The following is a 22,695-nucleotide window of genomic DNA, read 5'->3' on the forward strand; positions in this document are numbered from 1 at the left end:
CACCACACACGGCTAATTCTGTATTCTTAGTAGAGATGGGGTTTCACCATGTTGGCCAGGCTGGGGGTAGAACTCCTGATCTCAGGTGATCCACCCATCTTGGCCTCCCAAAGTGCTGGGATTACAGGTGTGAACCACCGTGCCCAGCCCAATCTGCATGCCTTCTAAAATGAAAACCTACTTACAGCTCTGAGTACTGAATGACAGATAGCAATTTAATTAAAAACAATAATAGCAATTAAGCAATAACTCCTGAGCATTTTACATATGCTAAATCACTTGCTCCTCAATCAAATGAAGGATCCCCATAAGTGGGGACTGGGCCCAGTGGCTCACAGCTGTAATCCTAGCACTTTGGGAGGCCAAGGCAGGAGGATCACTTGAGAGTCCAGGAGTTCAAGACCAGCCTGGGCAACATAGTGAGATCCCTCACCTCTTAAAAAAAAAATTTTGAAATAGTAGTCTGGTACGGCGATGCGCACCTGTAGTTCTAGCTACTCAGAAGGCTGAGGCGGGAGAAAGCATGAGCCCAGGAGTTTGAGGTTACAGTGAGCTATGATTGTGCCACTGTACTCCAGCCTGGGCTGGGTTATTTTACAACCTTGCATGTAAAATAAATAAATAAAAATAAAAAATATATAAATGGGGAAGCTGAGACACAGAAAATTCTTATTATTATAATTTGAGATACAGTCTCACTCTGTTGCCCAGGTTGGAGTATAGTGGCGCGATCTCGGCTCACTGCAACCTATGCCTCCCTGGTTCAAGTGATTCTCCCACCTGAGCATCCCAAGTAGCTAGGATATAGGCACATGCCACCATGCCTGGGTAATTTTTTTTTTTTTTAATTTTTGTATTTTTAGTAGAGACAAGGTTTCACCATGTTGGTCACGCTGGTTTCGAACTCCTCCTGACCTCAGGTGATCTGCCCGCCTCAGCCTCCCAAAGTGCTGGGATTACAGGCATGAGCCACTGCACCTGGTCCAGAAAATTATTAAATAACTAGCACAAGGTTATACAGCTAGTAAGCAATAAAATAGAGATTTCAATTTGTGCTATCTGGCTCAGGGTGTGTGCTCCAGGTTCAAATCACCATATTAAATTGCCTCTTGAGAGCAATTTTTGTTCAAAATTGCCAAATTAACATAGTTTTTCTGTTTCCCTATGTATATACATTGTTGCAAGAAGTCAGGGACCCAGAACGAATGGAGGGACTGGCTGGAGCCGTAGCAGAGGAACATAAATTGTGAAGATTTCATGGATATTTATCAGCTCCCAAAATTAATACTTTTATCATTTCTCATGAATGTCTTTACTGCAATCTCTGAACATAAATTATGAAGATTTCATGGACATTTATCAGTTCCCAAATAATACTCTTATAATTTCTTATGCCTGTCTTTAATTTCTTAATCCTGTTATCTTCATAAGCTGAGAATGTATGTCAACTCAAGACCCTGTGATGATTGCATTAACTGTACAAATTGATTGTAAAAGACGTGTGTTTGAATAATATGAAATCTGATTGTAAAACACGTGTGTTTGAACAATATGAAATTGGTGCACCTTAAAAAAGAACAGAATAACAGCGATTTTAGGGAACAAGGGAAGATAACCATAAGGTCTGACTGCCTGCGGGGTAGGGCAAAAAGAGCCATATTTTTCTTCTTGCAGAGAGTCTATAAACAGATGTGCAAGTAGGAGACATATTGCTAAATTCTTCTTCTAGCAAGGAATACTAAATATTAAGACCCTAGGAAAAGAATTGCATTCCTGGGAGGAGGTCTATAAACGGCCGCTCTGGGAGTGTGTGTCTTATGCGGTTGAGATAAGGACTGAAATACGCCCTGGTCTCCTGCAGTACCCTCAGGCTTACTAGGATTAGGAAACTCCAGCCTGGTAAATTTTCGTCAGACTGGTTCTCTGCTCTTGAACTCTGTTTTCTGTTAAGATGTTTATCAAGACAATATGTGCACAGCTGAACATAGACCCTCATCAGTAATTCTAATTCTGCCCTTTGCCTTGTGATCTTTGCTTTGCTCTTTGCCTTGTGATCTTTATTGGCCTCAGAAGCATGTGATCTTTATGACCTACTCCCTGTTCGTACATCCCCTCCCCTTTTGAAATCCTTAATAAAAACTTGCTGATTTTGCGGCTCTGGTGGGGCATTACGGACCTACGGCCCGTAATGACCTGGTGGCCCAGCTGTAAAATTCTTCTCTTTGTACTCTTTCTCTTTATTTCTCAGACTGGCTGACACTTAGGAAAAATAGAACCTATGTTGAAATATTGGGGGTGGGTTCCCTGATAATACATATCTTAAACACACTGAATAGGAAACATGCAAATTCAACTCTCGTTTACAAGCAAAGAATCAGACAGAATGCCATGATTAACTTTTTTTTTTTTTTTTTTTTTGAGATGCAGTTTCACTCTTGTTGCCCAGGCTGGAGTGCAATGGCACGATCTTGGCTCAATGCAAACCTCTGCCTCTCGAGTTCAAGCGACTCTCCTGCCTCAGCCTCTCAAGTAGCCAGGATTACAGGCATGCGCCACCACGATGGGCTAATTTTGTATTTTTAGTAGGGACAGGGTTTTTCCGTGTTGGTCAGGCTGGTCTCAAATTCCCAACCTCAGGTGATCTGCCCACCTTGGCCTCCCAAACTGCTGGGATTAAAAGCATGAGCCACTGCGCCCAGCTGATTAACTCCATTTACTAAACCATATAATAATACAATATATTTAAGAGCTGCTTCCTCTGATGGAATACAGATCAGTCATTGCCATTCTATTCATTTCTCATGTCACCACCAACATTTCTGGGGCGACTAGGAGGAGTTGAGAGAATTGAGCATAAGGGGAGCCAGGACGAAAAGAAGGGGGAAAAACACATAAAAATTACCTTTTACTGTCTTTTAATATTTTAAACCATCTATTAAAAAGGCAAAAATCCTGGGGCCAGCCTTTATTTTCCTACAAGTTCACTTTCTTCTTGGCTGATATTTCCAAAATACCCTCTGTAATCCTGTTAGGTGAGAACCATGTCCCCCTGACTCCACAAAACGAGCACACTCATTTACACACACCCTTACTCAGGAGAGGGCAGAAGCACACGTTATAATTTCCATTGTAATAGGCCTATTAGGAAGCATAATGTGCTAGACATTTTCTAGTGGCTGGGATAAAGGAAAAATGAGTCGGTCGGGCACGGTGGCTCATGCCTGTAATCCCAGCACTTTGGGAGGCCGAGGCGGGCAGATCATGAGGTCAGGAGATCAAGACGAGCCTGGCTAACACAGCAAAACCTCGTCTCTATTAAAAAAAAAAAATACAAAAAATTATCTGGGCATGGTGGCATGCACCTGTAGTCCCAACTCCTCAGGAGGCGGTGGCAGGAGAATTGCTTGAACCCAGGAGGCAGAGGTTGCAGTGAGCCGAGATAGCGCCACTGCACTCCAGCCTGGGCGACAGAACGAGACTCTGTCTCAAAAAAAAAAAAAAAAAAGTCTCCAAGGCAGCCACTAACATGCCAAAAAGTTACAGATAGAGAATCAAAAGCAAACAGGCCAGGCAGATGATTACATTACCTCTGCAGACTGAGAAAACCATTATGCACACTCTGTATGCACCTGTGGAGTACTGTCAGGCTTCAGGGGGGTGGCACGGGATACACATCACCAATAAAACAACGAGGACCTGCCTTGCCTACATCCATCTCTGAAGCTTTCTTACTAGCTTATAAGCTTTGGAGTAGTTCACCTCCATTCTGACTCAAACCCAAATCCATGTTCTCATTTGTCAAATGGAGATTAAAATAGCTGCCGTGCTTAAAAGAGTTGTGAAAATTAAGTGAAAAGAAAAATGGACAAAATATTTAAACAAGTAGTACTTTGAAAAAGAGAACATTCATTTAGCAAATAAATATATTTAAACGTGCCCAAAATCAAGAGTTATCAGGTAAATGCATATTAAAACTACAATGAAGGCCGGGCACAGTGGCTTATGCCTGTAACTCCAGCACTTCGGGAGGTCAAGGCGGGTGGATCACATAAGGCCAGGAGTTGGAGACCAGCCTGGCCAACACAGCGAAACTCTGTCTCTACTGAAAATACAAAAACTAGCCAGGCATGGTGGTGCACATCTGTAGTCCCAGATTGAACCTGGGAGGTGGAGGGTGCAGTGAGCCCAGATCACGCCACTGCATTCCAGGCTGGGGGACAGAGCAAGGCTCTGTCAGAAAAACAACAACAACAACGACAAAGCCCACAATGACATACTCACTAGAATAACTAAAAATTTTAAGACTACATCATCATGTACTGACAAATTTCTGACATAAAACTGGAGTAAAATGACAAAATGAAAAATCAAGGCAGGGGAAGAAGAGAAGTGGTCAGATTCAGAGACAAAAAACAACCAAGGAGAAAAAAAATAACAAGAGATAAAGAAATGATATATCCTTAAGTTTTATTTTGATATCTGGGTGATAGATGGTTAGAACTGATAGTTGTCAAGTAACCAGAGTATGATATCCTACCCTACATACATATATACACTGCCTATTCTTAACACCTATAAGCAGGTGGCCACTTCAGAATGTCAATAATTTTCAGGGGACAATGGCCATTCCCAGATATCTGCCACAATGACCTTCTTAGGTTCAATCTCTCCATTAAATATAAAGGTTTATTCATTATCAGGTAACTTAACAGAACCTAATAAGGTATTAATGTTTGAAAAAAAAAAGTTATTCCCCTTCAACCCTCCACCTCAAGGACTTAGTACTGCTGGGGACAAACCAAAACACTGCACATGCTAGATTTCTTTAAGCAGATCTTTTTTTAGAAGAGAAGGTTAAGATAATTCATCCCATGACAAATGAAAGTAAAAGCTGCTGCTCCAGATAAGAATAAAAAAAACTTTTAGTACAAATGAGAAGTAAAATTCTGAGTCACTACAATTCTCATATTGCAAATGAAAATAAGCAAGTGCTTACTAAGGGTACGTTTACTGACCAAGAAAATAGTTTGCGAGTTTTCAGATACAATAACAATTTCACTGAATAACAGATTTTTCATCCAACTGCTATCATTTAAAAATTACACTAAATATGAGGGAGACTGTACATAATAAAAATTTTTAAATCCTTCATCATTTCCCTTCATGCTTTTTTTAAATATGAGATTAAACACAGTTCTGAGCTTGCATTAAAAGTCAGTAAGAACCGGAACTACTTCACAAGACACTTCACTTTCAACATTTCTTAACTGGAGGAAACTAAAGAAAGGCCTCCCTGAATGCAACAGAGATCGCCATAACAGGTCTCCATGGTGAAGAACTGTAAATGTTCCACAAGGTGCTATAGGGACAGAGAGGTGCTTGTCCTTTAAGCATAGCAGCCACAGACCCATTAAGAAAATAACGCTAAAGGAAGTCTAAAAGCTGGGAGCAACACTTACTACACCAAAAAAGATAGCAGATGCCAATAAGTCAATGCGAAACTTAATCCTAAAAAACAAAGGATGAGGGAAAAGAATGTTTCAACAATACCAACATGCCTCAGGAACTAATATCCTTCTCACCCATGGTGTTGGACAAATATTGCCAATTAGCTGATATTTTTATAACAGGAAAAAGACTGTAAGCAAAAACACTTTTAAAAACTTTGTAACTTAGGCTGGGCATGGTGGCTCACTCCTACAATCCCAGCACTTTGGGAGGCCGAGGCAGGTGAATCACTTGAGGTCAGGAGTCCAAGACCAGCCTGGACAACATGGTGAAACCTCATTTCTAGAAATAAATAAATAAATAAATAAATAAATAAATAAATAAATAAATAAAAATTAGCCAGGCATGGTGGTGGGTGCCTGTAATCCCAGCTACTCAGGAGGCTGAGGTAGGAGAATTGCTTGAACCCAGGAGACAGAGGCTGCAGTGAGCTGAGATTGTACCACTGCACTTCAGCCTGGGCGACTGAGTGAGGCTGTGTCTCAAAAAAGAAGAGAAAATAAAATAAAATAAAAACTTTTTAACTTAAGACAAAATGAAAAATCAAGGAAGGGGGAGAAGAAAAGTGGTCAGATTAAAGGACAATAGACAACCAAGGAGGAAAAAAATAACAAGAGATAAAGAAATGATATATCCTTAAGTTTCATTTTGATACCTGGGTAATAGGTGGTTAGAACCATCACTTGTCAAGTAACCAGAGTTTGATATCCTACCCTACATACTTATATACAAGGCCTATTTTTTTTTTTCTTTTGAGATGGAGTCTCGCTCTGTCATCCGGGCTGGAGTGCAGTGGCGCGATCTTGGCTCACTGCAACCTCTGCCTCCCGGGTTCAAGTGATTCTCCTGCCTCAGCATCCCGAGTAGCTGGGATTACAGGCATGCACCACATGTCCGGCTAATTTTTGTATTTTTAGTAAAGATGGGGTGTCACCATGTTGGTCACACTGGTCTCGAACTCCTGACCTTGTAATCCGCCCACCTCGACCTCCCAAAGTGCTGTGATTATAGGCATGAGCCACCGTGCCCAGCCACAAGGCCTATTACACGCAACACCTCTGAGGTCCTTTATTTAAACAAAAGCCATGCTAGAGACACATCCACCTAACTACACTGCTATAGTATTATGTTGTATATTCACTGGCAGAAAATCATTCTCTTCTTGACTTACTTACAAATTATACATAAACTTATCATTAAATGCTATTAAGGAATAAAAATATATTTTAAACCATCAATATCAGCTGATGTGAAACAAAAATAAAATTATAATGTCTTTTCTCTTACATCCTAAAAACCTACAAGAAATTCCCTTGTATAATGATTTTAACCAATCTGTCATATAATCCATTTGAAATGCCCAAAATAGCTAAGACAATTATAAAACAGTGGGGAAAAAACAGACAATTCAATCCATAGTGATTAGACAATTGATTATTGTCTATTGTCAAATGGTTATCCAATTCAATTCCTCCGCAGACCTTATACAAAAATTAATTCCTGGTGGATCAAAGACCTAAATGTGAAAATCAAAAGTTTAGTAAAACTTGCAGAAGAAAATATGAAAATATCTGTATAACCTCAGGGTGGAGAAGGGTTTCTTTTCTTTACTACAGGTGTGAGCCACCACACTCAGCCCTGAAGCCTTTCTTAAGAAAAATAAAATTAAGGGAGAATGACAAATATCACTAAGTGAAAACCCACATTTTCTTTACAATAAAAGACACCAGAAACAAACAGAACTAGAATACAGATTTGTAACATACATACCCAACTAAAGATTAGTAAGAAATGTATCTGGAACTCTAAAAATCAATTTTGTTTTATTTTTTGGTATTCGTTTTTGGTTTCTTTTTTTGTTTTGTTTGGGAGACAGGATCTGGCTCTGTCACCCAGGCTGGAGTGCAGTGGCGCAATCATGGCTCACTGCAGCCTCAACCTCCCTAGCTTAAGCCATCCTCCCACCTCCATCTCCCGAGTAGCTCGGACTACAGGTGCGTGCCACCATGCTCAGCTAATTTTTGTATTTTTTGTAGAGATGGGGTTTCATCATGTTGCCCTGACTGATCTTGAACTCCTGAGATCAAGCAATCCACCAAGTGTTTGGATTGCAGGTGTGAGTCACTGCACCCTGCCATCAATTTTTAAAAAGTAACCCAACAGAATAATAAAAGTAATGAGCAGGCAATTTATAGAAAAAGAAAACAGAATGATGAAGAAACATATGAAAAAATGCTCATCTTCACTGGCAATGAAGTAGAAATAGAAAATGAAATGAAAACAATGTCTTACTTCATATTCATCAGATAGGCATAAATTAGAAAATCTGACAATGCTCTCAGCATTAGTGAGGATGTGGAACAGGAATTTCACTGCTGACAGGAGGGAAATCAACAAACACTTGGAAGCGCAACTTTGCAAGAGCTACACTTTTTTTTTGTTTGTTTGTTTGAGATGGAGTCTCACTCTGTTGCCCCAGCTGGAGTGCAGTGGCACAATCTCCGCCTCCCAGGTTCAAGTGATTCTTCTACCTCAGCCTCCCGAGTAGCTGAGATGACAGGCATTCACCACCACACTCTGCTAAGTTTTGTATTTTCAGTAGAGACAGGTTTCATCATGTTGGCCAGGCTGGTCTCAAACTCCTGACCTCAGAAGATTTGTCCACCTCAGCCTCCCAAAGTGCTGGGATTACAGGCATGAGCCACCACACCAGGCCAAGAGCTACACTTCTACTGAACAATTCCCCTTCAAGACGACAACCTTTAAGAATTTTGCACTCCACTGGGCACGGTGGCTCATATCTGTAATCCCAGCACTTTGGGAGGCCAAGACAGGCGGATCACGAGGTCAGGAGTTCGAGACCAGCCTGGCCAACATGTGAAACCCCGTCTCTACTAAAAATACAAAAAAAAAATTACCTGGGCATGGTAGCAGGCGTCTGTAATCCCAGCTACTTGGGAGGCTGAGGCAGGAAAATCATTTGAACCTGGGAGATGGAGGTTGCAGTGAGCTGAGATCGCGCCATTGCACTCCAGCCTGGGTGACAGGGCAAGACTCCGTCTCAAAAAAAAAAAAAAGAATCTTGCACCCATAAACACAAGAAAACATAGATAAAAACTTTCAATACAGAGCTGTCTGTAGGTGCAAGAAATTGAAAACAAAGTCATGTTCGTCAATAGGACAACAGATAATGCATATTCATATAGTAGTATAGTATCACACAGCCATTAAAATTTATAACCTAGAGCTACAAACATCAACATGAATAACTCTCACGAAGAAATGCTGAATGGGCCAGGCACGGTGGCTCACGCCTGTAATCCCAGCACTTTGGGAGGCCAAGGCAGGCAGATCACCTAAGGTCAGGAGTTCGAGACTGGCCTGGCCAACATGGCAAAATCCCATCTCTGCTAAAAAATGCAAAATTAGCCGAGCATGGTGGTGCGCACCTGTAACCCCAGCTACTTGGGAGGCTGAGGCACAAGAATTGCTTGAACCTGGGAAGCAGAGGTTGCAGTGAGCTGAGATTACACCACTGCACTCCAGCCTGGGCGACAGAGCAAGACTCCGTCTCAAAAAAAAAAGAAATGCTGAATGACAAAAGTTGCAGAATGACAAAAAGACACCATTTTTAAGAAGTTTAAAAACATCCAAACAATATATAGTATATTTGTAAGTGTATTAGTATACTATTAAAGAGAATTTCTATCTATTTGTAGAGTGTTTAACTCAGAGAAAGGAGGAAGAATGGGATCAGGTAGCTGCTAAAAATACTAAAGTATTTCACTGCATCTTGAATTTTCCTTTCTTAAAAAAAAAGAATCAAGTATATCAAAATATTAGCACTTGACATAATTGCCTGGCAGGAATGGGAGTTCATATTTTGTATTTTATGCTGAAAATATTTCATAGTTTAAAAAGCTACAAAATATATTAGAAAAAAAACTGGCTGTTAAGTCTACTATTCTTATTCAAAACCAAAAAACTTTTTTTAAAAATTTTACTTTTTTACAAAGATTTTAACTTATTGTACAAAGAGTGGCCTAGTTAAGTAAATGTTATAAATTTGTGCATATGTTATGAATTTATATTATTCTTATGCTATCAATATCTATTTTTATATTGGGATTTCTTATAAAATTTCACTGGAGAAAAGGACTGCATGACTGCATTTCACTGGAGAAAGTCCCAAGCTACTTCCTGGTCAACTTCTCCTAACACAGCAAAAGTCAAAAACACAGCAATACACACATTAAAATGTCACTTGGAAATGTATTCTCTTAAAAGCTAACAATTCAAACCGCTGCGTCCACAGAGTTTTGTAGAGGTAGAATTTGAGCTCAGCTTTGTGGGACACAAGCGTATCTTTAAAGGAAATACCAAGGTTGAAAAGAGCAAACATTTAGCAATGAATGGTAAATAGCACAGAGGCAGAAAACTGGCAAGAAAGATTGCCTGGCTTGAGTAAAGGGAAAAAAGATATGCAAACAAGAACCGGAGTTAAGGCTTAGAACAGACAAGTCATGACTTGGAAATCAATGAATAAGGAAATGACATCTTCTCTGTTAACACTAACCACTGTGGCCCCGTCCCCCATGTTTCACTTTCCCCTTGGAATTCTACAAGAATGGCTACTCCAACCAGGCTCTACCTCAAGATCCCTGTACCCCTCTAACACTTGAGGCCCAGCTGGGGAGAAGAGGTGGGACCTAAGAATATTTTCTTTTTCCCCCTCAGAACACATCAAAGAAATCTTATTAAACAAAACAAAAAAATGAATCTAGATAAAATGTTTAAAGAGTTCTAATACTACCAAATCTAGTATATCCTTCAGGGCTTGTAGGTTCTGATGCCAAGAAAAGACAGGAATTTGCCAGAGTTCCCTACTTCCTAGCCTTTGGCCTGCCTCCATTTGACAAGTCACATATCATCATCAATTCATGAGTGCCTTCCTAAGACATCTTGACCCATCCTTTTCTCAGCCCCTGAGAAAAGGATTCCTTCCTCATATGACTGTCAGAAAGACTGCTCACCCTCCTGCAAGACTCTTCACCTACCAAAAGAGATTAATCTTTAAAGGCCTTTAATCATAAAATGACCATATCATACATTAGCAAAAGGTGGTTACTTCCTGTTGGGAAAAGTGCTATCAGAGAAGGGGGGAAGGAGGCTGGGCACAGTGGCTCACGCCTGTAATCTCAACACTTTGGGAGGCCAAGGCGGGCAGATCACTTGAGGGCAGGGGTTCAAGACCAGCCTGGCCAACATGGTGAAACCTCCATCTCTATTAAAAATACAAAAAATTAGCCAGGTGTGGTGGTGCGCACCTGTAGTCCCAGCTACTCGGGAGGCTGAGGCAGGAAAATCGCTTGAACCCGGGAGGCGGGGGTTGCAGTGAGCCAAGACCAGGCCACTTCATTCCAGCCTGAGAGACAGATTCGTCTCAAAAAAAAAAGAAAGAAAAAGAAAAAAGAAAAGGTCGGAAGGAGAGGATAGTGTCAACACCTTTACAGAGAAAGCTCCTATCTGAAGGTCCTTGTCTTTTCTTCAGGGACTATGACTGTTTTAAATAAAAGAGGATTAAAGCTTCTTGTATATTTGTAGCACTATACTTATCGTACTAAATTACAAGTCTTATGTCTCTATGTTTCCTCCATTAGATTGAGAGTTCCTTGAAGGCAGGAACTCACAGTCTATTTATTCATTTTGTGTCCATAGATTAACACAATGCTTGACACACAGTAATTATTCAACGTATGCCTGCTGAATGAAGAGTGAACAAAGGAATGACCAAAAAAAAAAAAAAAGTAACAAAAATCTGACTGAATCAAAGAGAACAAGTGAAAAAGACAATGACAATGTAAAGTAACATTTCCTGTAGACATCTCAAGTCAAATAATGACTTGCTTTGTGTGTGTGTGTGTGTCTGTGGGCGTATATATATACACACACACACACACACACACATATATATATATATATATATTTTTTTTTTTTTTTTTTTTTCCGAGACGGAGTCTTGCTCTGTCGCCAGGCTGGAGGGCAGTGGCGAGATATCGGCTCACTGCAACCTCCGCCTCCCGGGTTCAAGTGATTCTCCTACCTCAGCCTCCCCAGTAGCAGGGACTACAGGCACACGCCACCATGCCTGGCTAATTTTTTGTATTTTGGTAGAAACGGGGTTTCACCATGTTGGTCAGGCTGGTCTCAAACTCCCGACCTCCGGTGATTTGCCCGCCTCAGCCTCCCAAAGTGCTCGGATTACAGGCGTGAGCCACTGCGCCTGGCCCTTGCTTTGTATTAACGATTTGAAATGAAAAGTTTTAAGACATGAAAAACGTAATATATAATTTTTCTTCTATGATATACGTGCAAGTCCAATTTGAGCTCTTTAGTATTTCATTCTACTTTTTCTAATTCCATTCTCTCGTCCAGAAGTTACAGGAGGGCCTCAAATTCATTCTTTCACCCTTAAAATGCCTTTGGGATTCTGAATTCAGTCATGCTTAAGCTAATATGTAACTACTTGAAGCCCTGGCTTATGGCACTGGCCATAAAATAATCTAAACACAGTTTTTTTGTTTGTTTGTTTGTTTGTTTGTTTAATCTCAACAGCAGTGCCTCCTTTACAACTGTAGGACTAAACTGTGATCCACTAAACCAATGCTGGGGCCTCGGGAGCCAGGCAGGGAAAGGTTTAGAACAGAACAGGCAGAGCAACTCTGCCTACTTGTAGCAGAGAATTTTTCCATCAGAAAACAATGAACTTCCAAGAAAAACTTATATTGAAGAAAAGAATTCACGGTTTTTAAGTTTTAAAATCATTTGTCTAATTCTATTTTGCGCCTTCTGTTTTATTTCATTAGAACAGAATCAAAGTGTTCATAATAGCAATTTTTTAAAAGCACAGGTTGCACAAATGTTGTATAATTCAAACAAAAGAATACTGCAATGAGGCGTTCCAAAAGGAAACAGTGACCCTTAAGAGTGATGTTTCCCAGATTTACGCCAGTCACCTGTATTCATCCACCAAAAAAAAAAGTTTAATGAAGTAAGGAACATACATATTTGAACTATTTACATATATTATTTGACTCAAACATGTTTTTTAAAATGGCTTAGGGGATTACACAACATACCAGAATAGGGCACTTTCTACAGTCTCCTAATAACCAAATGTTAACTATGAAACAGGGGAATTACTGCTGAGATGTGCAGTATTCTTCTGAGTCTCCCCGCCCCAACCCCATTTCCAAGTTCTAAAAATTTACCTAGGATTCTGTTAACTACTGCTACAAAAAGAAACAAAAAACAAACCTGTAGTCCCAGCTACTCGGGAAGGGGAAACGGAGGTGGAGGCTGAGATGGGAGGAATTCTAGTCGCACCTGGGCAACATAGTGAGACCCAGACTTTCGAGAATACATACATATATTTCTCAGTTTGTTTTAGTGTTACTCAAATTTCCAAAATAATTTCGTATATATCTTATCCATGTTTTTCTCATTCTATAGTCACTGAGAGACCAGCGCTTTATGACTGCAACAAGTAAAATACTCGTTGTTCTGGAGTGTTTCGAGACTGGAGATTTCCTTTTCATACTCTAAAACCGAACATCTCCTAGCACCCGCGCAATCTTTGCAATCCGGGGATGTAGAGCAACACCTTTACAACTGTAATAAATCTTAAAGCTACCCTATCAGGCATTGAATGCATGAGTAATATAAATAACAGGGAAGTAAGTTCTTCCTATGCAATGCGGTTGTCTAGGTGTCAAGTGTCTAGTGTTGGGCTTCTCTAGACAGCAGAGTCTCCACTGCTGCATCATCTTCAGAAAACGATGGGGCAAAGACGGAGGTAACCAGCTGTCGAACGAGCAGGAAGTTTTTAATCACCAACTCCACAACTACTTAATCAGTCCAGTCTCCAGCGAGCCCTAGGCTCTTCCCAAATCCTACGCTTGGCAAGGAGAACGGCCCTTTGAGGGTCCCCAAACTCAGGCGGCAGGAAGCACTCCCCAGACCGCTAGCGACGCGCCGAGGTTGCCCCCAGAAAAATCCCAACGTCGAAGGAGCGGGCGGCACCGCCCCTCCCCTCCCTTCGCTTTGCTTCCTAGTCCCCGAAGTCGCTACCGCCCACTTTCTAGCCGGACAAACAGCAGTCCAGGGCCAGGCACACAGCAGTCCAGGACCGGGCACAGCACTCACCCACGTCTTGCTCGAAGGGGTTGGCGGTGAACAAAGGCATCTCGCCGGCGCCCGAGCCCTAGTCGCTGCTGTCTAGCTAACACTCAGCAACTGCTACCCGCCGGGTGACCCGCGGCCGCGGCTCCCTAGGCCGCTCCGCTTCGGCCTCCGTCCCTGCACTTCCGCCACCGCACCTGCCCGGCTCTTGCCTGACAGGCCGGCTCGGAGTCCACCCTTCTTCGATCCCTCGCTTCTGTCCCAACTTTTCTCCCGGGGCGAGATCCCTCCGACCATGGGCGTCCTCCCAAGGCCTTCGCTGCCCCAGTCCCAGACTTTTGTATTGGTCAGGCGGCCGCTACGGCCACCTTTCCAGCGCTAGGACCCCGGCTAGCCACGAAGCCGGGGACCTTCGGAGCCGGAAGTAGTCCCGCCTGGAACTGGACGACCCCGGAAGCTGCAGTGCCAGCGGCGGCGCGGCAGGGGGCGTGGTTACCCGTGGTTTTTCGCGTTGGACGACGGGCTCTGAGGGCCAAGTTCTTGTCACGAATTTAGTTTGTTTCAGAGCGGCAGGACTCGTAGCTAGAGAACGAGGACCCACGATGCATACGCGTTACAGTCCTGTTTCCCTAGAAACGGAGCTGCCGGCGCGGAGGTGGCTTTGAGATTCTGCGAAAGACCTGACTGCTCTTCAACACTTATTGTGTTGCACCCTCCCAGGCGCCCAGTCCAAACCCGTCAGAATAACCACCCGGGACAGCGGTGGTCGAAGTAACTACGCCTAACTTTTCGCTTTCCATTGTGTCCCCTCCATAAAAACACTGCTGGGCCCCCGGAATCCGAAGGCGAAGGAGGCACACTCCCTGCCTTAGACTTGCTGAGAGTTTTATAGGGGCAGTGCATAACGTACATGATGGTGTATGACGATTCGGATGGTAGTACGAGTCATAAACTCAAATTCCAACAGCATCCAGCCAGGTATTTAAATGAATGCAAAAGCCCAAGCACCCTTCCCACCCACATATTCTCTGTTCCTCTTAGAAAACTGTAGTAATGATTATGTTGCCTGTCTCTCTCCTCCTCATTAGATTATAAACTCCCTGATGAGTTTTGGTCACTACTATATCCCCAGCGTCTAAAACAGTGTCCCAAGTAATAGACGCTCAATACTTTTCGAATGAAGCTGTAACTTTCTAACTGAACAGTGCGTATCTAAAGATGTCAACTACTGGTAAATTGCAGCCATTTGTTGAAATGTGGGTCCTACTAGAGTTTGCAATTTTTCAATGATGTTTAAATGTTGAGAATTACTCCAACATTTTAAATAATGGATTAATCAAAACCGTTTTACAAACTCTAGTATAAAGACCTGATGCTATAGAGAGCTCATACACATTCAGAAAGGTGGTTGCATTTTATAAAGTTAGGGGCACAAATGAGAAGGAATCGTGCAGAAGGGGCTGTTTTTCATAGAATGTTGAACCTAGGGATGTTCAAGATAAATTGGGAGGCCGGGCATGGTGGCTCACGCATGTAATCCCAGCACTTTGGGAGGCCTAGGCGGGCAGACTGCTTGAGGCCAGGAGTTCAAGACCAGACTGGCTAACATGGCGAAAAACCGTCTCTACTAAAAATACAAAAATTAGCCAGGCATGGTGGCGCAAGCCTGTAATGCCAACTTCTTGGGAGGCTGAGGCACGAGAATCACTTGAGCCCAGAAGGCAGAGGTTACAGTGAGCCAAGATCAGGCAACTGCACTCCAGCCTGGGCAACAGAGCAAGACTCTGTCTCAAAAAAAGAAAAAAGAAAAAAAAAAAAGACTTAGAGATTTTTTGGACAGATAAAGACTTTTTGTCTAAGACTTAGTGTTGGAATGGAAAACAAGGCTGACTAGGTATAAGGAAACACATTGAGAAGAATTTTAAAGGGCAAGCTGGGAATTTTTTATTTTGATTAAGGCACTCAATAATTATTTAAGGATATTGGGAAGCAGAATAGTAAAAAAAAATTTTTTTTTGAGATGGAGTCTCACTCTGTTACCCAGACGAGTGCAGTGGTGCGATTTGGGCTCACTACAAGCTCCGCCTCCTGGGTTCACACCATTCTCCTGCCTCAGGAGAATGGCCAAAACTGGCCATAAACAAAATCTCTGCAGCACTGTGACATGTTCATGATGGCCATAATGCCCACGCTGGAAGGTTGTGGGTTTACTGGAATGAGGGCAAGGAACCCCTGGCCCGTCCAGGGCGGAAAACCGCTTAAAGGCATTCTTAAGCCACAAACAATAGCATGAGTGATCTGTGCCTTAAGGACATGCTCCTGCTGCAGTTGACTAGCCCAACCTATTCCTTTAATTCAGCCCATCCCTTCGTTTCCCATAAGGGATACTTTTAGTTAATTTAATATCTATAGAAACAATGCTAATGACTGGCTTGCTGTTAATAAATACGTGGGTAACTCTCTGTTCGGGGCTCTCAGCTCTGAAGGCTGTGAGACCCCTGATTTCCCACTTCACACCTCTATATTTCTATGTGTGTGTCTTTAATTCCTCTAGCACCGCTAGGTTAGGCTCTCCCCAACCGAGCTGGTCTCGGCAGCCCTTGTTGAAGGAATACTTATGGCAATGGTGATCACCACTATCGTAGCTACCATTAAATTACTCGTTGTGATTGGTTGTCCCGCTTTCCTCACGTTTTCTTCTGACATCTGTGACAGCTTCTTGGTCTGTCCCCAGGTGGGTGGCTGTGTTTGATGGGTGTTGCTCGTGACAGTTGGGGTCCTTCTCAGTGTCAGTCTCAACATGGCTGCAACCGGGGGGGGTGGGGGTCCTTGGGATCCTCCCAGAATCTCTTCCTTGGCATCTGGCTAATGATAAGGTTTCAGGTGTCTTGATGGTATCCAAATCGGCTGTTGATTTTGGCCTGGAGAAATACAAGCATAATCTCTACCCCAAGTTATTATTTTACCTATTTCCCAACTTTTTGTTACCGGATCTCTCCACCAAATCAGTTGTTCTGCTTCTGTCTTTGCATCTGGTTTCTGTAGATGCTGTTCAGCTGCTGATAACATCTGGCCTTCTTTGGGCAGGCTCAAAACATTTAAAGTTAATAATGCTAGATTCAATTGTGTATGGGCTGTCCCATAATCCCTATTTCTCCCCCTTTTTTGTTTTTGTCATTAGTTGTTTATCTGTATGAAATAGTAACAGCATTTTTAATTAATTGTGTGGAATGAACCACGTATGAAGCAGCAGAAATCACATTAATAGGCATATTAAAAGCAGTCCATACCTCAATTACAGCTACAAGCTCCGCTTTTTGAGCTGAAGTATAGGGCGTCTGGAAAACTTTACCTTTTGATCCAGAATAAGAAGCTTTGCCATTACTAGACCCATCTGTGAAACAAGGAAAACACTTAGCAGGCTGCAGGTTGTTTACTGCAGGAATTGTAAATGCAAACCGTTCACAGTCTTGCTCAGCTAAAGGGATAGTAAAGAAATAGTCTTTTAAATCTATGACTATTAGAGGCCAATTTTTTGGAATTATAGCAGGAGAAGGCAATCCTGGCTGTAATGCTCCCTTAGGTTGTATAACTGAATTGATGGCCCTTAAGTCAGTTAACATTGTCCATTTACCTGATTTTTTCTTAATTACAAAAACTGGAGAATTCCAAGGGGAAAATGTTGGAGCTATGTGCCCATTTTCTAATTGTTTAGTAACTAATTTCTCTAAAGCCTCCAGTTTCTCTTTACTTAGCGGCCATTGTTCTATCCAAATTGGCTTATCTGTTAACCATTTTAAAGGTATAGGTTCTAGAGGCTTAACAATGGCCATCAAAGATGATATCCTAATCTTTGGCAAGAGTTTTGTCTTTCTGCTTGAAGCAGTTCTTACAAACCTTGCAAATTTTTTTTTTCTAGTCCCATACCAGGGACATACCCCATTTCATGCATTGTATGTTGACTTCGAGGGCTATATAATTGTTCTGGAATTAGAACTTGTGCTCCCCATTGTTGTAACAAATCTCTTCCCCATAAATGTATAGGTGCAGAAGTTATAATTGGTTGAATAGTCCCAGGTTGTCCATCAGGCCCTTCACAATGCAAAACATAACTACTTTGATATACTTCAGGGGCTTTACCAACTCCAACTATGTTAAATTGAGCGGGTTGAATTGGCCACACAGACGGCCAGTGCTGTAGAGAAATGATTGAAATGTCCGCTCCTGTATCTACCAAACCTTTAAATTTCTTTCCCTGAATAGTTATTTCACAGGTAGGACGTTTATCAGTAATTTGATTTACCCAATAAGCTGCTTTGCCTTGTTTATTTGTGCTTCCAAATCCTCCTGTTCGTTTAATTTCACTTTTTCCCATTCCCACATACGGCACGATCAGGAGCTGTGCTATGCACTCTCCTGGCTCTGCTTTCCAGGGAACAGAAGTAAATATAACAATTTGAATTTCCCCACTGTAATCTGAATCAATGACTCCTGTATGTATTTGTACCCCTTTTAAACTTAAATTAGACCTTCCTAAAAGTAATCCTATTGCCCCCATTGGCAAAGATCTACAGACTCCTGTTGGAACCTTTTGCGGGGATTCCCCAGGCAGAAGGCTCACAGCTTTTGTGCAGCATAAGTCTACTCTGGCACTACCGGCTGTGGCAGGGGACAGACATTGTACAGGGGTGAGGGAATGGCCTGAACCATTCTGGGATCCCCTATATGGCAGCCTGACTCGCTGATTATTTCTATATCCTTTTTTAGTATTAATAGCTTGTTTAAATTTTTTTAGTAATTTAAAAGGAAAAGGCTCAAATGTAGCTATAATATTTCCCTGTTGATCTGGGGGGTGTATTCTAACAGCGAACTGCCAAGCCTCTAAATCAACCTCTTGTGTAGCTTGCTAAATTCCTGCTTGAATAGAACTGAGAGCGGTCGCTCAAGGCACTTTTCGAACAGTCACTGGGGCAACTACTTTTCGCCCAGTGTCTTCCAGGAAAGAAAGATCTGGAGGGTCATTTTCTTCAAAATAATAGGGAGGGGGTGCAGAAGGGTGGGGATGAACCTCTCCCTGCTTTGCCACTTTAGCTTTAGCTGGCAAACAAACCTGCTGTGTAACCTCTTCTGTTACTTCGTTATACTCTCCTTCCTCCTCATCATCAGTGTGAAAAAGTTCCAAGATGGAACGAACCACACCCCACACTTGTCCCATTGTTACCCTGATGCTTCCGAGCTCCCCTTCTTACTCACCACGGGGATTGCTTTAAGAGTACTTGGGTGTCCTCCAGCTAGTTCCATGTTCTCCAACTGTCACTCTGGCGACCCTTCAACCTGGATTCGAGCCCCCCACAATGGATGCCACTTGCCGAGACCAGCTTGGTCAGGGAGACCCTAACCCAGTGGTGCTAGAGGAATTAAAGACACACACATAGAAATATAGAGGTGTAAAGTGGGAAATCAGGGGTCTCACAGCCTTCAGAGCTGAGAGCCCCTAACAGAGATTTACCCACGTATTTATTAACAGCAAGCCAGTCATTAGCATTGTTTCTATAGATATTAAATTAACTAAAAGTATCCCTTATGGGAAACAAAGGGATGGGCTGAATTAAAGGAATAGGTTGGGCTAGTCAACTGCAGCAGGAGCATGTCCTTAAGGCACAGATCACTCATGCTATTGTTTGTGGCTTAAGAATGCCTTTAAGCAGTTTTCCACCCTGGGCGGGCCAGGTGTTCTTTGCTCTCATTCCAGTAAACCTACAACCTTCCAGTGTGGTCATTTTGGCCATCATGAACATGTCACAGTGCTGCAGAGATTTTGTTTATGGCCAGTTTTGGGGCCAGTTTATGGCCAGATTTTGGGGGGCCTGTTCCCAACAGAGGTGGGAAGATCACCTGAGCCCAAGATTTCAGGGTTACAGTGAGCTATGATTGTGCCACTGCACTGCAGCCTGGGTGAAAGAGTGAGACCCTGTCGCAAAAAAAAAAAAGAAATAATTTTTTATAAAGAGCAGAAAGCTGAGGATTTGCCTTTGGAAAGCATTCATTTTTATTTATTTATTTATTATTATTATTATTATTATTATTATTATTATTATTATTATTGAGACAAGTTCTTGCTCTGTCACCCAGGCTGGAGTGCAGTGGCACGATCTTGGCTCAGTGCACCCTCTGCCTCCCAAGTTCAAGCAATTCTCCTGCCTCAGCTTCCCATGTAGCTGGGACTGCAGGCGCAGGCCACCATGCCTGTCTAATTTTTCTATATTTGGTAGAGATGGAGTTTCACCATGTTGTCCAAGCTGGTCTCAAACTCATGACCTCAAAGTGATCTATCTGCCTCGGCCTCCGAAAGTGCTGGGATTACACATGTGAACCACCACTCCCAGCCACATTCGTGTTTTAAAAAGACTCTTTTAATTCCTCCTCTTTAAAAGCAAGTATACTCAAGGATCTATAGGTATTTTTTTTCTATGGTATTTTTTTTCTATGTATATACTCAGTTCCTCAGTGAGTTCCTCTAATTAACAAAGTTTTTTTTTCATCTTTTGTAATTAGCAACATTTTTAATAGTTACCGGGAGCAGACCCTGTGTTAGAAACAAGAGGATACAATAATTGTTCACTGTTGCTTCATCTTAGGAAGTAATTGGGCAATTAAAAAATATTTCAGTGACAGTCTAAAAATTGTGGTGTGCAAAGAATTTGAAAAACAGTTTACAGAAAAAAAAAAATCTAGAGGCTTGGGGGCATGCACCTGTAGCATCAGCTACTTTGGAGGATGAGGCAGAAGGATTGCTTGAGCTAGGGCAGTCAAGGCTGCAGTGAGCCATGATCATGTCACTGCACCCCAGCCTGGATGACAGAGGGAGACCCTGTCTCAAAAACAAGCAAAGAAAAAAAAGAAGAAGAAAAAGAAAAATAAAGTATTTTATTCACCTTTATTTATCTTTTTTTTTTTTTTTTGGAGACGACGTCTCTCTCTCTCTCTCTGTCACCTGGGCTGGAGTGCAGTGGCACAATTATACCTCATTGCAGCCTCAAACTCCTGAGCTCAAGCAGTCTTCCTGCCTCAGCCTCCAAAGTAGTTGGGACTACAAGTACGCACCACTGACCCTAGCTCATTTTTTTTTTTTGTAGGGACAGGGTCTCACTATGTTGCCCAGGCTGTTTACCTTTATTGATTCCTTCTCTAATGCTCTTCGTTTCTAAAATGTTGATCCAAGTTTCTGACCTGCATCATATTCTTTCTCTCTCAAGGACTTTTAAAATTCCTTGCAAGGCAAGTCTACTGGTGGCAAATTCCCTCAAATTTTGTTTGCCTGAGAAAGTCTTTCTCCCTCACTGTTGAAGGATAATTTCACTGGATACAGAATTCTAGGTGAGTGGTTTTTTTTTTTCTTTCAATACCTTAAATATTTCACTTTTCTCTTCTCTTGCTTACACAATTTCTGAAGAGAAGTCTAATGTAATTCTTGTCCTTACTCCTCTGTAGGCAAAATGTGTTTTTTTCCTCCTTTTTGCTTCTTTCAAGATTTTCTGTCTTCAGTTTTCTACAGATTGAACATGATTATGGTTAGGTGCAGATTTTTTGGTATTTATACTGTTTAGTGTACTCTGAGCTTCCTGGATCTGTGGTTTTGTATCCTTTGTTAATTTGGGGAAATTCTCAGTCATTGTTGCTTCAAATTTTCTTCTTTTCTTCTCCCTCTGGTATTTCTGTTATGTATATCTTACATCTTTTGTAATTCTCCTCTCATTTTTGGATATCTGATTTTTTCTTTTTTTCTCTGTGCATTTCAGTTTTAGAAGTTTTTTTTTTTTTTTCAGTTTTAGAAGTTTCTTGTGACATTTTTTCGGACTCAGATTCTTTGTCTCTGAAGTTTATTGATGGAGCCCATCAAAGACATTCTTCCTTTCTGTTAGTGGTTTTTATCTCTAGCATTTCCTTTTGATTCTTTCTTAGAGTTTCTATCATTCTGCTTACACTACCCATCTGTTCTTGCATAATGTTGATTTTTTCCATTACAGCCCTTAACATATCAATCATAGTTAATTTAAATTCCTTGTATGATAATTCTATTATACATATTCTAATAACATTCTTGCTATACCTGATTCTGATTCTGATGTTTGCTCTGTCTTTTCAAACTGCGTTTTTTGTCTTTTGTTAAGTGTTGTCTTTTTGTGAAAACAGGACAACATTTACTGGGTAAAATGAACTGAAGCAAACAGGCCTTTAGTATGAGGTTTTATGTTTATCTGGCTAGGGATTAGGCTGTGTTTACTGCTTGCTATAGCATTAAGTGTCAAAGGCTGATTTCCTTGTTTTTGTCTCCTCTGTTGTCTTTGGGTTCTTGAGACTTAAATAAGGTCTGAGAGTAGGTCTCAATTCTTTGGTGAGCCTGTACCTCTGCTATGAACTTCACAAGTGCTTTCTGGCCATGTGTGGTGGCTCATGCCTGTAATTTCAGCACTTTGGGAGACTGAGGTGGGAGGATCACTTGAGCTCAAGAGTTCAAGACCAGCCTGGGCAACATAGCAAGACCCTGTCTCTACAATAAATTAAAAAAAAAAAAAGCTGGGTATGGTGGTGCACACCTGCAGTCCTAGCTACTTGGGAAGCTGAGGTGTGATGATCACTTGAGCTAGGGAGATGAGGGCTGTAGTGAGCCGTGATCGCACCACCTACACTCCAGCCTGAGCGACACAGTGAGACCCTATCTAAAACAAAACAACCACCACCACCACAACAAAAACACAGGTGCTTTCTGTCCCTCTCCCCCTACCTACCTCCCCATCTCCAGTCTCCAGTTTTGGTGAGACAAGAAGGCTTAGGGGAAGCTGGAGTTGAGAATTTCCCTTCCACCGGCTAGGTTAGGCTCTGGTAAAACCCTAATTGCTTAGGCACGGGTCAGATAGTTTCTCTTGAGGATGTTCTTTAAGAACATAATTCTGTGGGATAATTCAGAATAATTTCTTTTCCTCTCCCCTTTCTAGAAACACACAG

The 22,695-nt window shown here is 41.8% G+C and overlaps 1 protein-coding gene and 2 long non-coding RNA genes across 4 annotated transcripts in view; 1 reads left to right on the forward strand and 2 right to left on the reverse strand.

Moving 5' to 3' along the window:
- The window catches only part of STAM2 (signal transducing adaptor molecule 2), a 57,151-nt gene extending 43,272 nt beyond the window's left edge, over positions 1-13,879 (reverse strand). The window contains exon 1 of one of the 2 annotated variants that reach the window (XR_008677892.2): positions 13,714-13,879. Coding sequence is in view for 1 of the 2 variants with exons in the window: in XM_019022760.4 (XP_018878305.1) it covers positions 13,714-13,753 (40 nt within the window). In the remaining variant the exon portion in view is untranslated. The remainder of the gene's footprint in view (positions 1-13,713) is intronic. The other variant, XM_019022760.4, reaches the window with a different exon arrangement.
- The window catches only part of LOC129532239 (uncharacterized), a 55,254-nt gene continuing 46,202 nt past the window's right edge, over positions 13,644-22,695 (forward strand). The window contains exons 1-2 of the long non-coding RNA XR_008677894.2: positions 13,644-14,667; positions 20,946-21,066. This is a non-coding gene — a long non-coding RNA (uncharacterized lncRNA). The remainder of the gene's footprint in view (positions 14,668-20,945; positions 21,067-22,695) is intronic.
- On the reverse strand, positions 16,651-18,907 carry LOC129532240 (uncharacterized). The gene is made up of 3 exons (XR_008677895.2): positions 18,800-18,907; positions 16,980-17,083; positions 16,651-16,766 (listed from the first exon to the last, which is right to left on the reverse strand). It is a non-coding gene; the product is annotated as an uncharacterized lncRNA (long non-coding RNA).

This window comes from Gorilla gorilla, chromosome 11, assembly GCF_029281585.2.
Source record: "Gorilla gorilla gorilla isolate KB3781 chromosome 11, NHGRI_mGorGor1-v2.1_pri, whole genome shotgun sequence".
Lineage (NCBI taxonomy): Eukaryota > Metazoa > Chordata > Mammalia > Primates > Hominidae > Gorilla > Gorilla gorilla.